Source organism: Lytechinus variegatus, chromosome 5 (assembly GCF_018143015.1).
Source record: "Lytechinus variegatus isolate NC3 chromosome 5, Lvar_3.0, whole genome shotgun sequence".
NCBI lineage: Eukaryota > Metazoa > Echinodermata > Echinoidea > Temnopleuroida > Toxopneustidae > Lytechinus > Lytechinus variegatus.
This window is the reverse complement of record NC_054744.1, coordinates 23,677,768-23,697,606: the sequence shown is the minus strand read 5'-3', so window position 1 is coordinate 23,697,606 and position 19,839 is coordinate 23,677,768. Positions and strand designations below refer to the sequence as shown.

General features: G+C 35.9%; 1 protein-coding gene across 1 annotated transcript in view; it reads right to left on the bottom strand.

Moving 5' to 3' along the window:
- Nucleotides 1–9,804: 9,804 nt before the first annotated feature.
- LOC121415765 (ras GTPase-activating protein 1-like) overlaps nt 9,805–19,839 on the bottom strand; it is a 29,343-nt gene continuing 19,308 nt past the window's right edge. Inside the window, exons 13-23 of the mRNA XM_041609090.1 lie at nt 19,264–19,511; nt 18,338–18,590; nt 17,378–17,540; nt 15,807–15,949; nt 15,000–15,115; nt 14,186–14,272; nt 13,521–13,588; nt 12,902–12,987; nt 11,985–12,062; nt 11,595–11,717; nt 9,805–10,825 (exon numbers count right to left, since the gene is read on the bottom strand). Coding sequence (XP_041465024.1) covers nt 10,721–10,825; nt 11,595–11,717; nt 11,985–12,062; nt 12,902–12,987; nt 13,521–13,588; nt 14,186–14,272; nt 15,000–15,115; nt 15,807–15,949; nt 17,378–17,540; nt 18,338–18,590; nt 19,264–19,511 — 1,470 coding nt within the window. The 3' untranslated portion in view covers nt 9,805–10,720. The remainder of the gene's footprint in view (nt 10,826–11,594; nt 11,718–11,984; nt 12,063–12,901; nt 12,988–13,520; nt 13,589–14,185; nt 14,273–14,999; nt 15,116–15,806; nt 15,950–17,377; nt 17,541–18,337; nt 18,591–19,263; nt 19,512–19,839) is intronic.

The window sequence follows — 19,839 nt, the reverse complement described above, 5'->3', positions numbered from 1 at the left end:
ATGGAGAAATTATTCAGTTTCTATGAAACGGGTTAAGTGTCCTATGTGATAGATCCGTGTGTAATTTTAATATCGATTCCATTTGTACACACAATTAACTACAGCTTTTCTTCCTGCGAGGTTGAAAAAGGATTTAAAATTTGTGCCTTAGTATAGTGTTGATAAATGGAAATCTGTAAGTACATGTAAATCTGAAGTAATCCATGTATATTTATTCATTTGGTGAAAATCTTCAGGTTTTCTGGAAGAGTTTACCAGCTGATTCTGTAAATACCACTATTTCATATCATAGAAGAGAGATCCTACTTTATAAAGTACCATTGGTTGTTTCACAAAGATTTGATGTCATATGGAAGTAGATTTTCATGGGAATTTGAAATCAGATCTTTCTGATTTTATTGTATAAATCTATCTTTTTGTTTAATTTTTTTTCAGTGATAACCCAACTGCCATTTAATGCTTAACTCTGGGACCTGTTTTAACACAATTAATAGGTGGAAGGGGTAATTCTTAGCTCATTATTTATCCCTTTTCTCACATTGCAATTCATAATTTGTTCCGAATAGGATTGTAGATTTTCATAGATAACCGCTACATGTATGTCATATATGCACTGACAATACTTTTTGGGCTTGGCATAAAATGGATTTGCAAGATATGCACGTCATCTGGTTCACTTTTGATTTTACATAACATGTGCAGTGGTGCTCAGAAGTGAGTGAGCCCCACCAGAAAATGAACACATTTAAAGGTATTGTTTAACTTTGTGAGCAGCCGGTTTAAAAAATTCTCAAACCAAGATGAAAAATGTGTACAAGTGCATGTATTAGAACTAATAAACCCTGAAAACAACCATTATTGAGAATGAAAAGCTAAAACTACAAGGTAAACCCCGATTTTGTAAATAGGTGTCTTATAGACGCCCAAATACAACACATAAGTGTATGGGATAAAATTAAGATGATGTTTCCGGTCACTTTATATTTCAATTTTTGAAGCACTAAATAATTATTTTCGAACGTAATTTTTTCTGGGCTTCATTTTTGTAACATATTGCAGACACAGGTGACAAGTGTGACCTTCTAGCTCAGATTTTTAAAAAGTCAAACCCATGTTAACCAATCATTTTAAAGTATTCAGCTTCTGCCATGTTTTCTATATTTAATTGTGAAGTTAGGTGATTAAATAATACATTCAATGAAGTTTGTTTCTCTGGGTTTGTCAAACATTGTAGTGTTGTTGTCTACATTCAGGATGCAGCATGATGGAGTGCATTTTGTTCTGGGGTTCACTAATTTTTTAGCACAACTGTATATGGCCTCTTATATGTATTTTCTTTCAGCTTGACATACATGTATGTAGGACATACAAAAGTTAGATTTGAGTACATGTACATGTTACTTTAAGGGGAATATTAAAAGTTGATGTGGAGAGAGATAACAAATTGATTTTTATTGTTGACTTTGGGTTGTGGAACTGATATTTGGTATTTGGGAAACTTGATGGGTGAATCAGACCAGAGGAGATGATTTAAGAGAGAAAGAAAGAATAGGTAGAGAAGAGAAAGGGAAGAGAAGGGGGAACAGAGAAACGGGAGAGACAGAGAAGTAAAGAGAGAGGGAGGGGGATGGGAAAAGAAGTATATTACTGAGAGGAAAAATGAGAGAAAGAGTAGAGAGTGGAGGAGGGAGAGAGGAAAAGGTGTAGAGATGAGGAAAAGAGGGAGCAGATTAGTGAGGGAGAGAGAAAGAAAGGGTGGGGGGAATGAGAAGAGTAATGAGAGGGAAAGAGGTGTGACGGAGAAATAGAGGCGAGGGGGAAAAGTTGAGAAAAAAATATAAGTGGAGGAGAGAAAGTAAGAAGGGGTAGAGAAGAGAAAAGAAAGGGAACAGAGAAGCACGAGAAAAAAAAACAGAATAGAGAGGGAGAGCAATGAGGTGAGATACAAGACAGAGAAAATGTTTTAGCCAAAATTCATCAAAGACTTATTTAAAAGTTTGTAATGCACACCTTACGATCGGTCTGTGACCCGATTTTCGAATAACACGTAGTATAATTTGGTGCTAATATTGAGATATGGAATACCCCCCGGGGGGCCACTTCCATTCACGAGTGGATACCATGCGCGACCATGGGGTCTCGAAAGCACCCTAAACACGTAATTCCCATATTCTGAAAATGCACCCCTTAACAAGTATTGGCATGTGAAACTCTACCCTTAACAAGTATTGGAAACAAAACGATACTCTTGGCAAAAATTCCCTGAAATGAACCCCTAAACAAGTACAGGAATGTTTTATTGTTACGGGTCCTTCGGTCGTCGGCTTTACCTTATTTGGTTTAGTATGACCCCAGCTTCTACACCTCGCGCAAATCGGACTCTAAACACGAAGTGTAGGGGCAAAAAGGACATCCTTTATAAAACATTTTAATTTTGTTTTATCATCCCCCAAATTCGACCCTAAACACGTAATTTTCCTAGCGAAATAGATACCCTTTTTTCATTATTTTTGTGTTTTTGACACCCTTATCACGTTACGTACGTAACGTGCCCTATCGTGAAAAAGACATCCCTTTTACGTGTTTTTTTGGTCGCGTATGGTATCCACTCGTCAATGTAAGTGGCCCCCCCGGGATATGGAATACCTTACCGTATAATGTTCTAAATCATTGTACGAGTACATCTGTTCAAATCTGTGACTATGCTATCATCCTTCTTAGAATAAAAGCAAATATGATATCTAGTTGTAATGACGTCATAGGATTGCGGTCGTACAATTGGCTATGATTTGAAAGTAAATTGGCCTTTATTCCAAAATAAAGTCTTGCAATCTTTCAAAATGGTTAAATTAGTATTCTTTCAATTATTATCAATCTGTAATAATGTAATGTTCCATTCATATTTTCAGAAAACTAGCAAAATGCGATTTGTTCCAAAATCGGATCTCGAGCAGTCGTAAGGTGTGCGGTGGCCTTTTATATGCAGCTTGCCCATAATCTGTGCCATGCATGCATTAGCCTATGGGCAAGTCCTCGTGTGGTGCTTGTCTACCAAACAGGGTTTGAAAATAGACCAAGGCAGCATGTGCGTTACAGTAGTAATCGCAGCACCAAGCCACTTCAGCTGAAGTACATCACATGATTGGGATTTTTTGATGCATTAAACAGGAGCCAGCGCCTTGGCTATTAAAGGCTACATTATATGCATGCATGCATTCAATATATCATCAGACATACATCTACATGTATATCCTACACTGAATGCAATCTCGGCGAGAAAATATATTAATAGCTAAATTTATTAAGCCCTTTTTGCCTGAGGATATTCGGTCAAAGAAAATTTATGCAATTCATATATGGGCAAGTTGTTCTCATGTGAAATCAAAATTTCAAAAATCTATAACTGCTATAATTCATTGAAGGATTTTTATCGCACCATTCATACATTCAACCACTGGGTGATGTCAAGTCCGGTGTTTGCGTTGGTATTGGTGTTGGAAGCGCAAATTGGATCGCTTCCCCCAGCTCCAAAACCTATTCTCATTTTGCAAAACTGATCCACATCATATTATTGACATCTCAACAACCAGTGAGTGACTTTTCGGGACCATCTTCATTTTATGTTTGGTGTTATACTCGTGTAAAAATTGACCTACATGTAACATCAAAAGGTCAACACTGAACTTCAAATCTCCCATTTTAACGTCATTAAAAACCTTCTTGGTGTTAAGGTGAAAGTCCCATTTAACTGTAACTAATTTCATACACACAAATGAAAACAAAGTGCAATAAATACAATCAGTACAACAAAAACATTTTTCAAATTCCAATCAGGCTGGGTATTTTGTTTTTTATTTCATGACTTCTATATAGCTTTAAATTCTATACATACTACATTTAATTACGAGAAGGAAATAAGGAAAATGACAATTTATTGGTTGGGAAAATAATCTTGGTTTCTAAACATAAAGCAACAGGGGAGTACGATCTATTCAGATAGAACCATATTAATTGAATAGTACTTAAATCAATATTTCATATACCCTCATGAATATTCATTAACGAAATTAATAATGCATTCATTTTAATAATAACACAGATATAAATGCTTGTCCAAGTGTATTGCGTCAATGAATTGTTATCTGCTCGAAACCTCATGAAATGACCGAAGGTGGATCACAAAATTAAAGAAGCACTGTCATTACTAAAAAAAAAAATCGCAAAGACAATAAATACATGAAAAGCTCCAATATATTCTCACACACATACATTTACAACCATATACATATCAATAAAAAAGATACATCTAAAAACAAAACCGAACTGAACTAATACTCTACATCTACATGGACTTCTTAACATTTCTCATGAAAATGCTGTGATTCTGAAGGAATAATATACAGTGAAATTACTGAGATTTTATACCAAACATGCATCAATAAATGTCCTTTAGTAATATTTAGCACACAATGTACAAGGAGTTGTATGTGACAGAAATAAATGAACAGTATTCAATCCCTGGAATTAAAATGCTGATTTTGTTGTTACTTGAAAAAAAAATCTAAACAAAGGTTGCAAATCATAAAAACAACCTCTTGGCTTTTATAATTGAACATACGATGAACATAAAAAACAGCAAAATAGCCTGAAAAATTGTGTTAAAGGGCATATGGGGAAAAATATACATGTACATGCAAATAATTGAAATAGCAAGCACTACATAATACTCTATGGAATACACCTCAGGGAAGAGTTCTTATTCATAAATTCTCAGTAAACATTTGAAGACAATTTACATGTACAAGCATTCTCCATGCAAAAAGTTAATATAAGATGAATAAACAAAACAATTCAATCAAATAAAGTGAGCCTTCTTTGTGCAAAATACCACAAGTACTATTTTATAATTCTAGTAATCTAATAAAATATGAAGTACAAAGCAGAATATTAATAGTACAAACACAAAGTAAAAACATCATTTATGAATTTCATCCGGTATTGACTTTGTATAATACATTATTCTGTTTCCCTGTAATGCATTGACATACATGTACATGTACAAAGACTGTGTGATGTAATTTCATTAAACAAAAAAAAAAAAAAAAAAACAATCATTTAAAATATTGCACAAAATAACATCATTCTTGAAAATCGCTCAACTTCTTTTATGAATTTCCACAAGGAACGCTTCCTAATATGGAGATATAAATCTTTTATATTACTTACATGATTACATAACCTTTCAATGGCAAAAACAAAAAAAAAATGGCGCATGAAGATATTAGAAGCTGAATGATCACAAGAAAAACACTGCCTAGAAAATTCATTCAATAACCCACTAACAAGTCACTGGCACTGGCAGACTTTTCATTCGTCTGATCCAACAAACACAGTGAAGAGAACAGCAACAAGTAGTCGTCATTATTAGTCTAAAGCAAAATTTCTTCCAAAAATATGTTGACGTCACCAATCCCAGACTTAACCCTAAAAAGACTGGGGGGGGGCTGATTCAGCCCCCCCCTCGACATTTTTCGCGATAAATCCGCTGCGCAAAATTTTTTGACCGCGTCGCTCGCTGACTTTTTACTTTCAAGTCTCGCGCAACTTTTGAGACCAAAATTGTGACGCCCGGGTACGCGCTTCCAAAATTACGCAACATTTCGTAAGTGCATGCAGACCCAAAATTACTCAAAAACGTGAATTTGTGTACAAATCCAATGCAAATAGTGTTCTTAGCCAAAATTCATAAATGTTTCATTATTTTTCCTTTTACTGCTTAAAATCAATTGATTTTATCTTGTTTATGGTCAAAATAAAGTCCCCGACAATTTCCATTGAAAAAACAATAAAAAACAAAAAGTCGAAAAACAAAGAAATACATAAGAAATTTAGAAAACAATAGAATACATAAGAAAATAAATTTGATTTTGAAATTTTTTTAAAATCAATTTGATCAGATGCCTATCTAGAGTATGTGAAACAAAAATTAGCATTTCAGGGGCATTATTTTATTAATTAGAGCAAACTTATGATTTTACGCATAAATTAGCATAATTAATGAGACATGAGATTTTTTGCCGAATTTGATGTTATAGTTTTGTAGATAATGCCATGGGTAATGCGTGTGCCAATTTTCGTCGCGATCGCGCGATTAACGGCCGAGATCATAAGGGGGGCTGAATCAGCCCCCCCCAGTCTTTTTAGGCGTCGAAATAGCCCAGTCTATTTAGGGTTAAAACAGAGTGATCTTGTCCAAAATGGCACTACTAACAAGACAAGATCTCGCTCACCTAGTAATGGTCTCTTGTGGCGTAACTTCTCAACGTCATTATTTCATAAGATAATAATATTGATCATGAAACCAAAGAAATTGGTTTGTATCTGAGATACATGTAAAGTTTTAAAAAACTTTAAGACTATTGCTTACAATAAGAGATTTTTACCTCAACCAGTATGTAACAGACATTAAAAAAAACCCTATTCATTTCTTATTACAATCAGAAACTCCCAGTGCCATTATAAGAATTTACATTTACAAAAGCGTCTGATGTTCACTAAGTGAAACTTGCACCAGAATGAGAAAACACTCACAAGGTATCCTGTGAAAAACACCCCTTTAACAAACTCTCGAAATCCACTTTTTTCATTATCTATGAAATAAAAGCAACCTACTGCATTGTAATTTTGATATGCTAATTTTCAAATTCTATTTTCAAGAATAGCATAGAGTGACATGAAAGGTCAAAGATTACAATGCAATATCCCTAAATAAGAAAGTCGCATAACACTTGACAAATAAATGAGAAAAACAAAGTTCCTGAGAATATCAAAAGAAAATAAGTGTGATGGAGAGATCACCGAGATTTTGTTTGTTTTGCCATTTTATGACGGGGTGTCCAAACAAAGTTTTTAAATGATTGCAGTTTTCTTTATTAGAAGTCAAAAAGGCATGGGGGTCAGGCATTTGCTCATGCTGGCCCAGTTCTAAGAACAATCTTTTCCTGGTTATTTGAGAATGCACTATTGTTGACATGTATAAATGTTAATCAAAGTCACACCTATTTCTACTTCTTTAATTTATCATTGCTTTTTAAAATGTTTACCCACTTTCAGCCGTCAGATGGTTAAACGGTCTTTCTCGAAAATCGCTGTTCTAAGAAAAATGACTTTAAAGTTTAGAGGTTTGAGCTTTTTTATAAGACGGGAATAATGCATTTTTAGCAATGGGAAAAGAAGCACAAACACAAACTGAAGATTTTTCTGCTTATTTGGGGTTTTAATTATGAAATAAATGAGATTTTTGTGTAGATAGACTGTTTAACCACAGCACATGTATACACTCATACTACACATCATAAGATGGTAAAATCGTCTATCTTCTAGATAGACCATTTTACCACCTTACCTCAAATAAGCACAAAATTCTTCATTTATTAGTGTTTATTATGCTTCTTCTTGTCCCATTGCTAAAAATGCATTATACCCATCTCATAAAAAAGCTCAAAACTCTAACATTTAAAGTCATTTAAGACTAAGTTAAACATACAAATATATGTAGGTAAGCGATTTTCGACATAGACCATTTTACCATCTTGACGGCTGTGTGACGTGGCGGTAAACTGGTCTAACTCGATGATAGACCATTATACCATCTGACAGCGATGATTAAAAAATCTGTTAAGAAGGTTAAAAGGTTTATGTAAAATATACATGTAGCTCGTTTTACATCCAGACGATATTACTGACAATGGGCTTACTCAACGATAGACCATTTTACCATCAAATCTGAAGGAAAAATACAAAAAAGTAGCAAGATAGCTGAAATTATCTCTAAATTAAGACATGATGGGATTTTCTTGATAGCACCATTGGAAAGAGAACCCTCACATTACCAGGAAAGTGTATTTACCTCAAAAAGTCAAATTTTCGAGTTAGAACGTTTTACCATCTGACGGCCACTTTTATCTTCCTCCCTTGTCTTTCATTGCGCCTTGGTACTATGCAGATAGGACTTGGCACTATGCAGATAGGACTTTGCACATTATAAATCATATCTATAATTATTATCATGAACATGAGAATCATTGTACATTAACATAAAATCATTTTAGCGGTTTATTTTTTTGGGGAAAGGGTTCAACAGTTTGGACAGTCTTAGATATAAACAACATGCTTCATATGTGACATTTTGCTATTTGCAATACCAAAAAAAAATACTCCCTGATGAAAAAACAAAAGAGGAAAGGGAGAAGAGAAAAAGAAAACCCTGAAGATGTAAGATATGCCTGAGAAGTCAAAAGGACGAGGCTCCTGTCAGATAATGCAGAGAGAGTCCAAATCTAAAAATTTGATAATATTTAGAATATATGAACAAATATGTTTCATCTCAGCAATTTAAGAAGCTGAAATGAAATTAAATGCTCATAAAAGAACCCTATCCTGCAATAGAGAACAAAATGATTTAGGAATCAGCTGCAGAGAAGCGAGGTCTATTAATCATAATTTACATGTAGCTTTGAATTTAATCACAGATCTTTTTTTTTTATAGGGGGAGGCTTTATTTTGCTGTTCTAGTGTTTGAGGTGGCAGTTAATACCAGCTATACCATCCATAGTAAGTGGCTATATTGTTCAGGAGAATATTCACTTTAAGTATGTACATTGTATTAGCAAATAAAAAAAGAATTCATTCAGTCCAAGTTTTTTAATGAACAAAATTTCACAAGGCGCTTATAAATACAATATTGAATTTTTTTCTTCAAATCACGCAAATTCACTGGCATTTGATTACAACTTGCAACATTACATGACAAAAAAAGAGCCTTGAATGGCGTTTAGAAAGGATGAACAGTATTAAAAAACCCAACATCTTACTGTCCAGAGAGTTTTTGCGTCATGTTTTCATTGTTTTTCTTTTAGTAGACTGAACTGAGTATTCTAGCATTTTCGGATTCAGCATTGTTAATGCTGTTCTTTGCCATAAAGCTATATGATGTTTTGTTTGTCAGCACATCACTTGTAGGCATTCTTGATGCTTGCAGATCTTACAGGTGGGTAATTCAGTACACCAAGAACTAAATATAAATGAATAATAAACAAAACTGCAAATAAAAGAAGGAAGACAATAAAAATAAAATGCTCCTCATTCAGACCATGAATTTCTGCACAATCGATACAATGCTAGTTTCAAAACTGCTCGTTACATAACAGGGGTCTGTTACACAAAGCTTGGTCATACAATAGATTTTTTTATGCATGAATGCACATTATGATCAATATACAGAAATTAAGTGTAATGATCAACCCCACGGTCAAACACTCGGCTTTGCATACCGAGCCCAGAACAATCAACTGTAAAGCAATCCAAGATCCATACATGTAATATGCTGAGACTAGTCATGGATTTTCCAGAATTTAATTTCTAGCACCTCTCCTGTTCCATATAGTAATGGAATATTAGGTTATCACCACTTACATGGATATCACTATCAATCACCAGTGGTGATCAGCAACATGTCATTAGCACATTATGAACATGTTATTCACATGTGATGTATGATGCATCACAATGTGAAATACAAACTGTTCATGGCGGTATGCAATATGGCACAAATGCAAATAATAATATAGCCTTTGTATAGCTCACGTATCCACCTTGCTAGGTGCTCAAGGCGCTCCTATATTACCCCGGCTAAGCTTGTGTACTGATTCTGGTGCGCACAGCTTTTTGAGGAATTATTTCCTGCCGGTACCCATTTACCTCACCTGGGTCGAGTGCAGCACAGTGTGGATAAATTTCTTGCTGAAGGAAAACGCGCCATGGCTAGGATTCGAACCCACGACCCTCTGTTTGAAAGGCGAGAGTCAGAACCACTAGACCATAACGAGCCCACAGTAGCACATGGTCCTTTGTGAGACATGGTCCATGATCTATCAAGGCTCCAACCACTCAATACAATATCCATAGCACATTGATGATCACATGTGGTGATAGATCACAACTAGCAATCAATCTCTACTCACAATAAAAGAGCATTCACATGCCACATAACCTATCACCCCTGGTGACTGATAGTGCTATCAGTCGGGATTCGACAATTACCTCTGAATGGTCATATATCTGTCTAAAAAAAAATTAAATAAACAGAGTCATGCAGCATAACAGGTATACTAACAACAGCCGATGGGTTTGTAAAAAAGAGGGTAAATATAATAATTACTCACAAAATCACAGATCCAGATATACAAAATTAATATGAATTATTTTAACAATATCAAATCAAGTACAATAAATATAAATGCAATAGCATACATGAATGAAATCAATATAATTGATTAATATATATATAACAGACATCTGCTCTTATAACCCCTTAAAAATCTGTTATTCAAAGATTAAAAACAAATCAGCTCAATTATCAATACATTATTCTTTCTAAATACATATGTTTTGGATTTGTAAACATGATTTTGTATTTGATCAATTCTGGAATAATATGCTAGTTAATCAATGGCAAGGACTAACATACCCCTAACCCTAAACTTTACTACATATTCATGAAGAGTTACCTTCAGGGATTATAATTCTAAATGTTAAATTGAACGACAGGGAAACATTACAATGAAACATGGGTAAACATAATGCTTATAATGTATGAAGCTCGATGAACAGCATTGACATTTCAAAACTTAGAAGCCGAATATTGCACAAGAGCTGCAAGTTACGACATAGTACCAAAGCCCTGGTTTGCGCCCTGCTGCCCAACGTAATAGATCCGCCTCTGGTTCAGCATTTCCGTCACACCGAGGAGATACTTCAAACTAGGCTGTAAGGGGGGAAAGAAAAAGTTGTACTGCATATTACGTGCAATGAATGGATCATTCTCTACTTGGCTACATGATTATAAAAAATTGAATTTCTTTCATAGAAGTCATCATACATCATATATAACTTTTAAACGACTGAGCAACTCTAACAACTAAAAATATCTCCCCTGGTGGTAGTGCATGATCCAGGTGAAAACCTACACACACATTGCTGGTCATGCAATCTGCATAGACTAAATAAAAATATGTTCATAAAACAATGCCCTTTCCTAAATTGAGACTTAAAAAAGGACTTGTCGGACATTTTATCCGTCAAGTCCCATTTTATCAGACAGTTATCATAGGAACAGTACCCCTCAGCCAATCAAAATCATGGAAAGATGTCAGATCTGACAACTTGTCAGATGAAAATATTGATGAAACGCTCCCCATAGGCACACAGAGTCAAAGTGAGCTTGTCAGAGAAATGCTGCCATGGCAACAGGCCTCAATAGCCAATAAAAGTCTATATTTCCATGGTAGGATCCGTAATTGCAAAGGAGCTATGTCAGCATGTTTTCATACAACGAACCAGCACATCATCCTTATTTGAGATACAGGACTCTGTTGCCCCGATAGCCATATGCAACAAAGGGGAGTGTTTCACAGAACAAATAATCAATGATTATAACTGACAGCTATGATCTGAGCCAATCAGACCCAAGGATTGCAGTAGCTTACAAAAAATAGTCTGTAGAAATCACTACTTGTTTCTCCAGACTGACTGACCTGTGATTGACTGAGTTGTTGGAGTTCTTTTAGATGAGTGACACAGAGTTGATGTAGGGCTGCTAATTGCCTGGCTAGGTCTATAGGTGGTACGTCACCTGGTGTGGGAGGTCCATTCACAAGCTGTAATTTACCATGAGAAGAAAAAAAAACCATAATGTAGCAAAGATAAATGCCAAATTGTGGTAACAATCTAAAAAGGGGTTTGAACAAGAACCCAATCATATGACCACCCAAGTCTGTAAAAAATGTGTAATTGCTGAGAAATGAACAAAATAATGAAGCTTGGTATTCCAGCAAACTGTTAGGTCATTTTCCAAGCAATAATAATAAACTCTCCCACACATGCTTATCTGTGTTGGTGATATTCAGTGTGTACAATGGACTTACACAGAGATCAGTCAAGAAGTGAATCATCCTCCCCTTGTTGATGACAATGAATGGATTGATGGCCTCCATGTAGGGCTCCTAAAAGGTGAAAAAAAATTAAAAATAATGAGCAACATTTATAAAGCACTTCACATTTTATATCTTCCTATTGAATAATTGCACCCCAGCTTAAGGCTTTTGCACGGCTAAGCTGTGTGTGAGAGTGTGTGTGTGTGTAATTAGATTTTTTTCAGACGTGTATCAATCATATATGATTACTTATGTCTGGGAACGACCTTTAACGTCACCATCTGAAAGACATGACCAGGGCCCCGTCTTACAAAGAGTTACAATTGATCCGATCAATCGTAACTCTGAGGAAATCCATCAGTGTCATAATTTTTTTCTACAAAAAATTTGCACAATGTCCTTTGTATGCAAAGAGAAGCACAGTGAATTTTCAAGAAAACAATGAATGAATGAATATACATCATAGCTAGAAAATATTTTGAACATGCATAATAGATGTTCATGTTGCTGGTGGTCAATAGTTGCGATTGATCGGATCAATTGTTTGGATCAATCATAACTCTTTGTAAGACGGGGCCCAGGGCTCAAACCTCGAACCCCTGCATCAATTTGTAACTTCCCCCACATATCTTGGATAAACATGAGCAAGCAGCTACGCCCAGTCAGAGTATTCAGAGCCACAACACCTATAAATATGATATCATTACCAATTTACAGTTTATTTCCATATTCATTTATAAATAGGGTTCATTTGCTCAGTTTCAATCACATTATATTGATATTGTATCAATATTTTCATTTGACAGAGGTCTTCATTTTTGATCCTAAAAGCATTGCTTTTCGATGGACTTTGCAAAATCATTTCATTTGATTAGAATGTACAAAAATAGCAAAGATAGATCTCTTACCTTAGAAAACTCCACCTGATTGGCAAGATTCTGTATCGCCTTGGCAACCATCATCAACGTTCTACTAGCTACTGGTGATGGGGCCTCTGCGGATATGACATGATTGAAAAGGATTGTTACGATTTCAGAACACATTTTCTATCACAGAAATTTCCTTTGAACTTAATTTTGTGACCTGAAACTCATGCAAGACGATAAGTTATACATGTACTTGACACCCTTATGTCCAATCTACATGAACGAGGTCCTTATAATACTTTCAAACTTTATAACTTAACCTTGGTTTTACAAGATTTCAATGCTGATATCCCAAACATGGTCAAAGTAGATTGAATTTAAATGACCTATGACCTTGATCATGTGACCTGAAACAAGTGCAAGATGATCAGTGCCACTTGCTTAACCTTATGTCAAGACATAGCTCCAAATACTTTGTAAAATATGATGACATTTTAAAATTTAACCTTGGTTAAGATTTCAATTTTGATGATGTGCCACGGTCACTTGTCATGACTGCCACTCCCATCATCGGAAAAACAAGACCCTCTTTTGTGCGCCTGCTATCCAGGCTAGAGAAACATCCCTTACATAAAAAAGTCATACTAATAATGCAACCTACCTGATACAATATTGAAGAGACGTGGGTTCAAGACAGCAGGACAGATCAAACGGAGGAATATAAATCCCCTGCATGGGCAAAATGATATGAAAGTGATTTATATCACAGTATAGGTAAAAAATAATATTTTAAAGTGGGAATGAACTAACCAACACTCTGTATGGTATCTCATTGACTGTGTGCTATAAATAGCTAGTCTGAAAATATACCATTTAAGATAACCATTACTATGTCAGAAAATAAATTAACATATAATTTTATTTGTATAGCAAAATTAGTGTTTGAAGGGAAAAGTACCTGTTTTCTTACCTAGTAAAATGATCATTGAAGTATGAGTGTGTTAAGTAATGAATTTGTGTTATTATTCAAGTGGGTCTATATTACATGACTACACTGCAGAATAATGCATTATGGGTAATAAACCTGGCCAGATTGAAGCAGATGATGACTTGAAGTGGTGACATACAAGGCTGCTGTTTCGTATTTTCTTTTGAGTGTAAATGCTACCGTAATACCCTTTGTAAAGTCATGGGTAACTCAACTAAGATTTTAATGGACTCTATACTACACTCATACAATGGACGGAGATTTCATTACCATGGTATACTTCAAAAGCTAACAAAGTTAAATGTAATATAGGTCAGTCTGATTGGGATAAAACCTACCCTACAGCCCTAGCAGGCAAGACTGGGTCATCCTTCCACTTTGCTTTCACATCATTCTGAATACAAGCGCACAGGTATCGTAATGCCCTTGGGGAAGGGGGAAAGAAAATGTATCAATTTAATTCAACGTAGTATTTAGATTCTTAGAAATCCTGTCAGAACTCGAGGAGATAAGCTCTTTTACACTGTACAAGCAAATAAACGGAAATGAAATTGAAAAAAATGTGTGTATTTTTCATACCAGTAATTGATTCATGAATTGCATATACATGTATTAAAATTACACAGTTGACCAAAGATTTGCCAAGGAAATGCTAATCATTATTTGAGTGAGAAAAAAGGGGAAATCGTACGTGTACATGAAAAATCTTTAAAATATATTTATTTTACTTGGGCAAATGTAATATGAAAACAGTTTTCACACATGATTTCACTTGTGCACCTTCCTCAGGCAAGCATTGGTCGAGCAGAATATGGATTTGATAATACTGATTTGCCTTCATGCTATGTGTACCTCCTCCCTTGGTGAAGCATTGGTGAGACGATTATGGATGAAATACTTTGATTCCATTTGATTCCACTTGTTGCTATGCATTTATTCCTTGGGCAAGTATTGGCTGCGCTCAATATGGATTTACGATGTTAATTTTACAAGGTGCTATGTGTACCAAGCTTGCGAAAGCATTGACGAGCTGAATATGAATTCAATACAATAGATTCCACTCGGTGCTATGTGTACATACCTCAGGAAAATAATGTTCAACTAAATACGGCTTCCACAATATTGACATAACTTGGTGCTATGTGTACTTACCTTGGACAAGCATTGGTCGAGCTGAATATGGATTCAATAATGTCCTTGAGGAACCCTAGTAAATGTTCCAGGTTCTCTGTTGCATCTGCACCCTTCTCAAACTTCTGCGGATTTAACTACAATCAGAAGAAAAGAAAGAAAGAGAGTAGTAACAAGGATGGACACTGTACTACACGACTGCAATACTACAATGTGTAGTTCCCATCGCATTGGCACAAGTTTGAAAGTTAACCCATCATCGGGCACTTATTCAGAGTCACAAATTACCATCCAAGTATTTTGAAGAATGCTCAATTTATTGGAAATTTATTAGAAAATTAATAAGAATGGGTACACGAGCGATTGGAAGGGGTATTCATTATCATTTTTCATTTGTTAATTCATTTATATAAAATCCTTGTTCCTTATTTTTTCTTTAAAAAAACACACACCAGAGTAATAGTTTAAGAAGTCCCGTTTTTTTTCTTCTCGGCATTGAAATTATGATGACTCTGACAACCTGGCCAAAGCAACATCTCTACCACTATTGCACAAAAGGGTACATGTAAGCATCAAAATCCACTACGCAGTAGCGACATCTTATGTTGAGTTTCTCTGTCAATTCCAGAGATGCCAAGTTCAAAGACCAGCTATGCGTGAGATTTTCTGTGAATCTGAGTGAGATCACAGACAGTGTGTACAATGTATATGGGGATAGGCTCTGATAGTAGCGTGAGACAGAGATTTGAGGGGATGAACAAGAGTCCAAAATGCTTGAGTCTCACGCATAATGAGTGAGACTTGGTAGCTCTGCAATTCTGTTCTTACCTCACATGACTGTTTTGACTCCATGATTTTGAGAATGACTCCCCCTACAGCATGCTGTACAAATTTCTGAGCTGTGGTCTTCATGTACCTATCCATCAATGTTGTGGCAAGGGTGTTGGAACGGAACAGGGTTGTTCTCTCACCTAGGAAAGGAAGCATAAGATATTCAATATCAAAGACAAAAATATGCATTTATTTTTTATTTGATCGGGTGTGGATTCATGTAAAATTGCTTCATTTATCAATTAAAACACATATTCATTACCTTCACATGATTGCTTATGTTATACATGTACACATTGACTTAATGTAGTAATGAAATAGAATAGTGAGATTCAGTTTTGGGGTTAATGTATCAAAACTATTAGTCTAATCTTTTAACAAGTGGAACGCCTCTGGCAGTCTCGCCTGCATTACGCGATTCGATATAGCAGCAGTGCTGACTTTGAAAACAGATATTGAATAATTATTCACAAGAGAAAACACTCATATGATAACAAAATACTATGTCCATTGACCAAATATGACCTTTGACCATGATCATGTTACCTAAGATGTGTGCAAAACTATCACTCATACTTGATTGCCCTCGTGTCTATGTTTCATGAACTACATGTGTAGATCCATAACCTTTAAAGTTATGATGCCAATTCAACAAATACCCCAAACATGGCCAAAGTTCATTGACCTTAAATGACCTTTGACCTTGGTCATGTGACCTGACACTCGCACAGGATATTCAGGGATACACTATTACCCTTATGTCTAAGTTTCATGAACTAGGTCTACATACTTTCAAAGATATGGCCTTTAAAAAACCGAACCTTGGAAAAGCGGCGTCTATAGTCTCCCTCTGCTATGCAGGCGAGACAAACGTAAATGGTGCTGAGAACTACCTTCTTTATCAATCTTTCTTGAGTTGAGGTTCTTGAGTAGGAGTAAGGAGCAAGTTCTGTTACGAATTACCTTCTTACTGTATTTTTCTAGAGTCAAAGTTCTTTAGTAGTGAGAAAAGACTAATGGGGTATCGCAAGTACATTGGGATCTGTACAAAATCGATCATATATCTTGCAATTAATTGCAAATTTGCAATTGGCTGTTGATCTGGTTGTTGGAACAAGGGCTGCCAACTAATTGGCTACAGAACGATATTATAGCATACCGAATTCCCACATGTAAACTTTCATGTAGGTAGACCGGATGTGACATCAAATGAAAATAGTCTTTTAGAGTCAAGAAAGAACGAAAATATTCATTTTCTTGATAGTTTCCAACTTAATCAAAACAATATCAAGGAAATATGGAACATAGATGGGCATTTCACGGATGTAAAATAGTGAAATGTTTCAGCAACTATTTGGAATAGTCTTTTTTTCATATGGTTCTAAAAATAAGAAAACATTTATGCTTTTAAGTCATTTGAACAGCCTTATAAACAATTTCACTCGGCACAAGTTCGCAAATATTTCTTGCAACACCCCCAAGGTGGTGTTCAGAATTACCTTCTGTTTAATCTCTCTCAAGATTAGGGTCTTTAGAAGGAGTAAGGAGTAAGTTCTGTTTAGAATTACCTTCTTTTTCAATCTCTCTTGAGTTGAGGTTCTTTAGGAGTGGGATCTCTTTCCTCTGATGCATGAAGATGTCTAGGAGAACACTGGCAAGATGGGTTCTGTCCTTCGCACATGCCTCTTCAAGAGCAAAGATGTTCTGGTACTCAGAATCCTCAAAGATGAGCTGATAACCACAAGGAAAAGAGAAATACATAATGATGATGATTATGATAATGATGAAAATACTAATAATGATAGTAAAAATAACGATGATAATAATAAAATAATAACGAGATAATATTTTGATTTCTAAAAACTTTGTCTTGAGGATACAAAGTGCAACTTTTATTACTGCAGCTTAAACCTAAGCACCCACTTTGTCATCAGTGCCCAATGCATTAAGGAAATTAATCATGCCATGCACCTCACCTACATTGTAGGTTGAATGCAGCATAATAATTATATGCATGAAGTCCCCATTCCACTATGCTGATGTTGCTATGATTTGACAACCTTCAGATTGGTAGAAAATAAACCACCTTACCGGGAGTCAGCCAAAAATCATTTGCAGTCATAAAAATTGTCCAAATGAATGGGGGATTAATTACTTCCACATGCCGCTGTTTGTATGCTAGGAAAGACCTGATTACACTCATCCCACGACTGTGCGCCATGTACACTTTTCCCGCTTCCCTCATGATTCAAAATGAAAGTTTTCTGATCGGGAAGGTCAGCGTGAAATTTTCAACATGTTAAAATTTTTTAGCCGAACTCGTCGATCTGAATATTAGGCCCGCTGTTACCCCGTTGTCACAACATTGCTATTACACAACCCTCATTTCAAGCAATTCCTGTCACGCTCTCCACCAATGTAAAAATTGGGATGGATCAGAGTTTCAGATCGTGATAGTGGAATAGACCCTTCACACTCACAAGCTCCATTGCCATGCTACTGACACATCAAACATTAAGACATCTCACCTCCTTGACTCGGCTATACTCCTCAATAGGCATCAGGGTCTCCGATATAAACTGCGCCCTCGCTCGTATCGATCCCATCTCCACCGATCTACTCTGATTTGCCGCAGAGATGAGTGGATACCACTCATCCGACACCGATCCGTTGGTCAAACGGTCAAGCAGGACGGACGTCCTACAGACAGGAATGGACTTGGCTCTCTTAGCACCGTTGCATATTTCAATGGTAAATGAATCAATCTCATCAGGAAAATCACTGCAACAAAGAAAGGTACAAACACAGATATCTTTACAATTTTCTAAGCTTTCCTCAAAACAATTACATTTTTAGATACAAGGTTTACAAACCCCTTTGAAGATGCATTATTGACCTATTCACAGTCAAATTTTGCCTTTAAGTCAAACAGATACCAAAGGCAACATATCTTCTTATTTGTGTTGACTCTGACAGGCCCGCCTGCATATTTTGTTTGATTACATGGATCTTAAACAAATTAAATGAATCAAATTAACTGCATCAAAATCACTAATATTGTCTGCAGTGACACCAGGGGGGGGGGGTGGGCATCTAGATCTAGTCATTGTTTACAGACAATAATATGCCCCTCTTAAGCTTTGTGGGATCAGAGTTATAGCACTTAATGCACAATTTCGATAACAGATTTACCACCAGCCAATCATATTGAATGATTTTAGTACCTTTTAACTGGTATCGCAAATATGTTATAATAATTGTGAAACAGACCCCAGGGGGCTATTTAATAAAGACTTTACCAAGCATTAACTTTGCCAATATTGTAACTTCCATTATGGTAACAGGGCTCTGCAGCCCAACACAATCAAGGACTTCATAGAAGTTACAATAATGGCACATTCCAGGGCCACAGTCTAACCAAAATGGCTTCCCTAGTTGCACAAAGTGAACTTACTCAAACAAGAATTCCTCATCCCACACAGGGTTTGGAGCCTGTTGGACGGGTGTCCTGGCCACCTTGACCTCGTTGAGTGAAACCACGCAGTAAGCATGTGGTATCTGCTTACTGGAGATGTTATGCGCTTCCAGGATTCGCAGACGAAGCGATTTGAGTTGCTTGACGCGCCGTTTACGACTCCCTCGTTGGGACTGGGTTGTCCACCCGGCCTTGCTGCAGCACGAACGTAACACTTGGACCCATTCCTGATGAAGAAAAATGATAGTTCTTGCCCTCATTACACACAGAATTGCAATCAATTGCAGATTTTGGACAAGAATGGCAGTTGGTTAACAATTAGGAATTTGAACAATATGCAAATGCAACAACAATTTTGATTAGTTATCCCAAATTCTGTGATTAACTGCTAATTTTCATGACAGAGAACACAAATTTACCTTGTTACACAAAAATTTGCAATTGATTGCAGATTTAAAACATTGATTCTTATTTGTTGACAATGGGGATGAGAATATATAAGACTGCAACTGTAAAATTTGAGTGGACATTGATAATTTTGTTATGGGTTGCAAC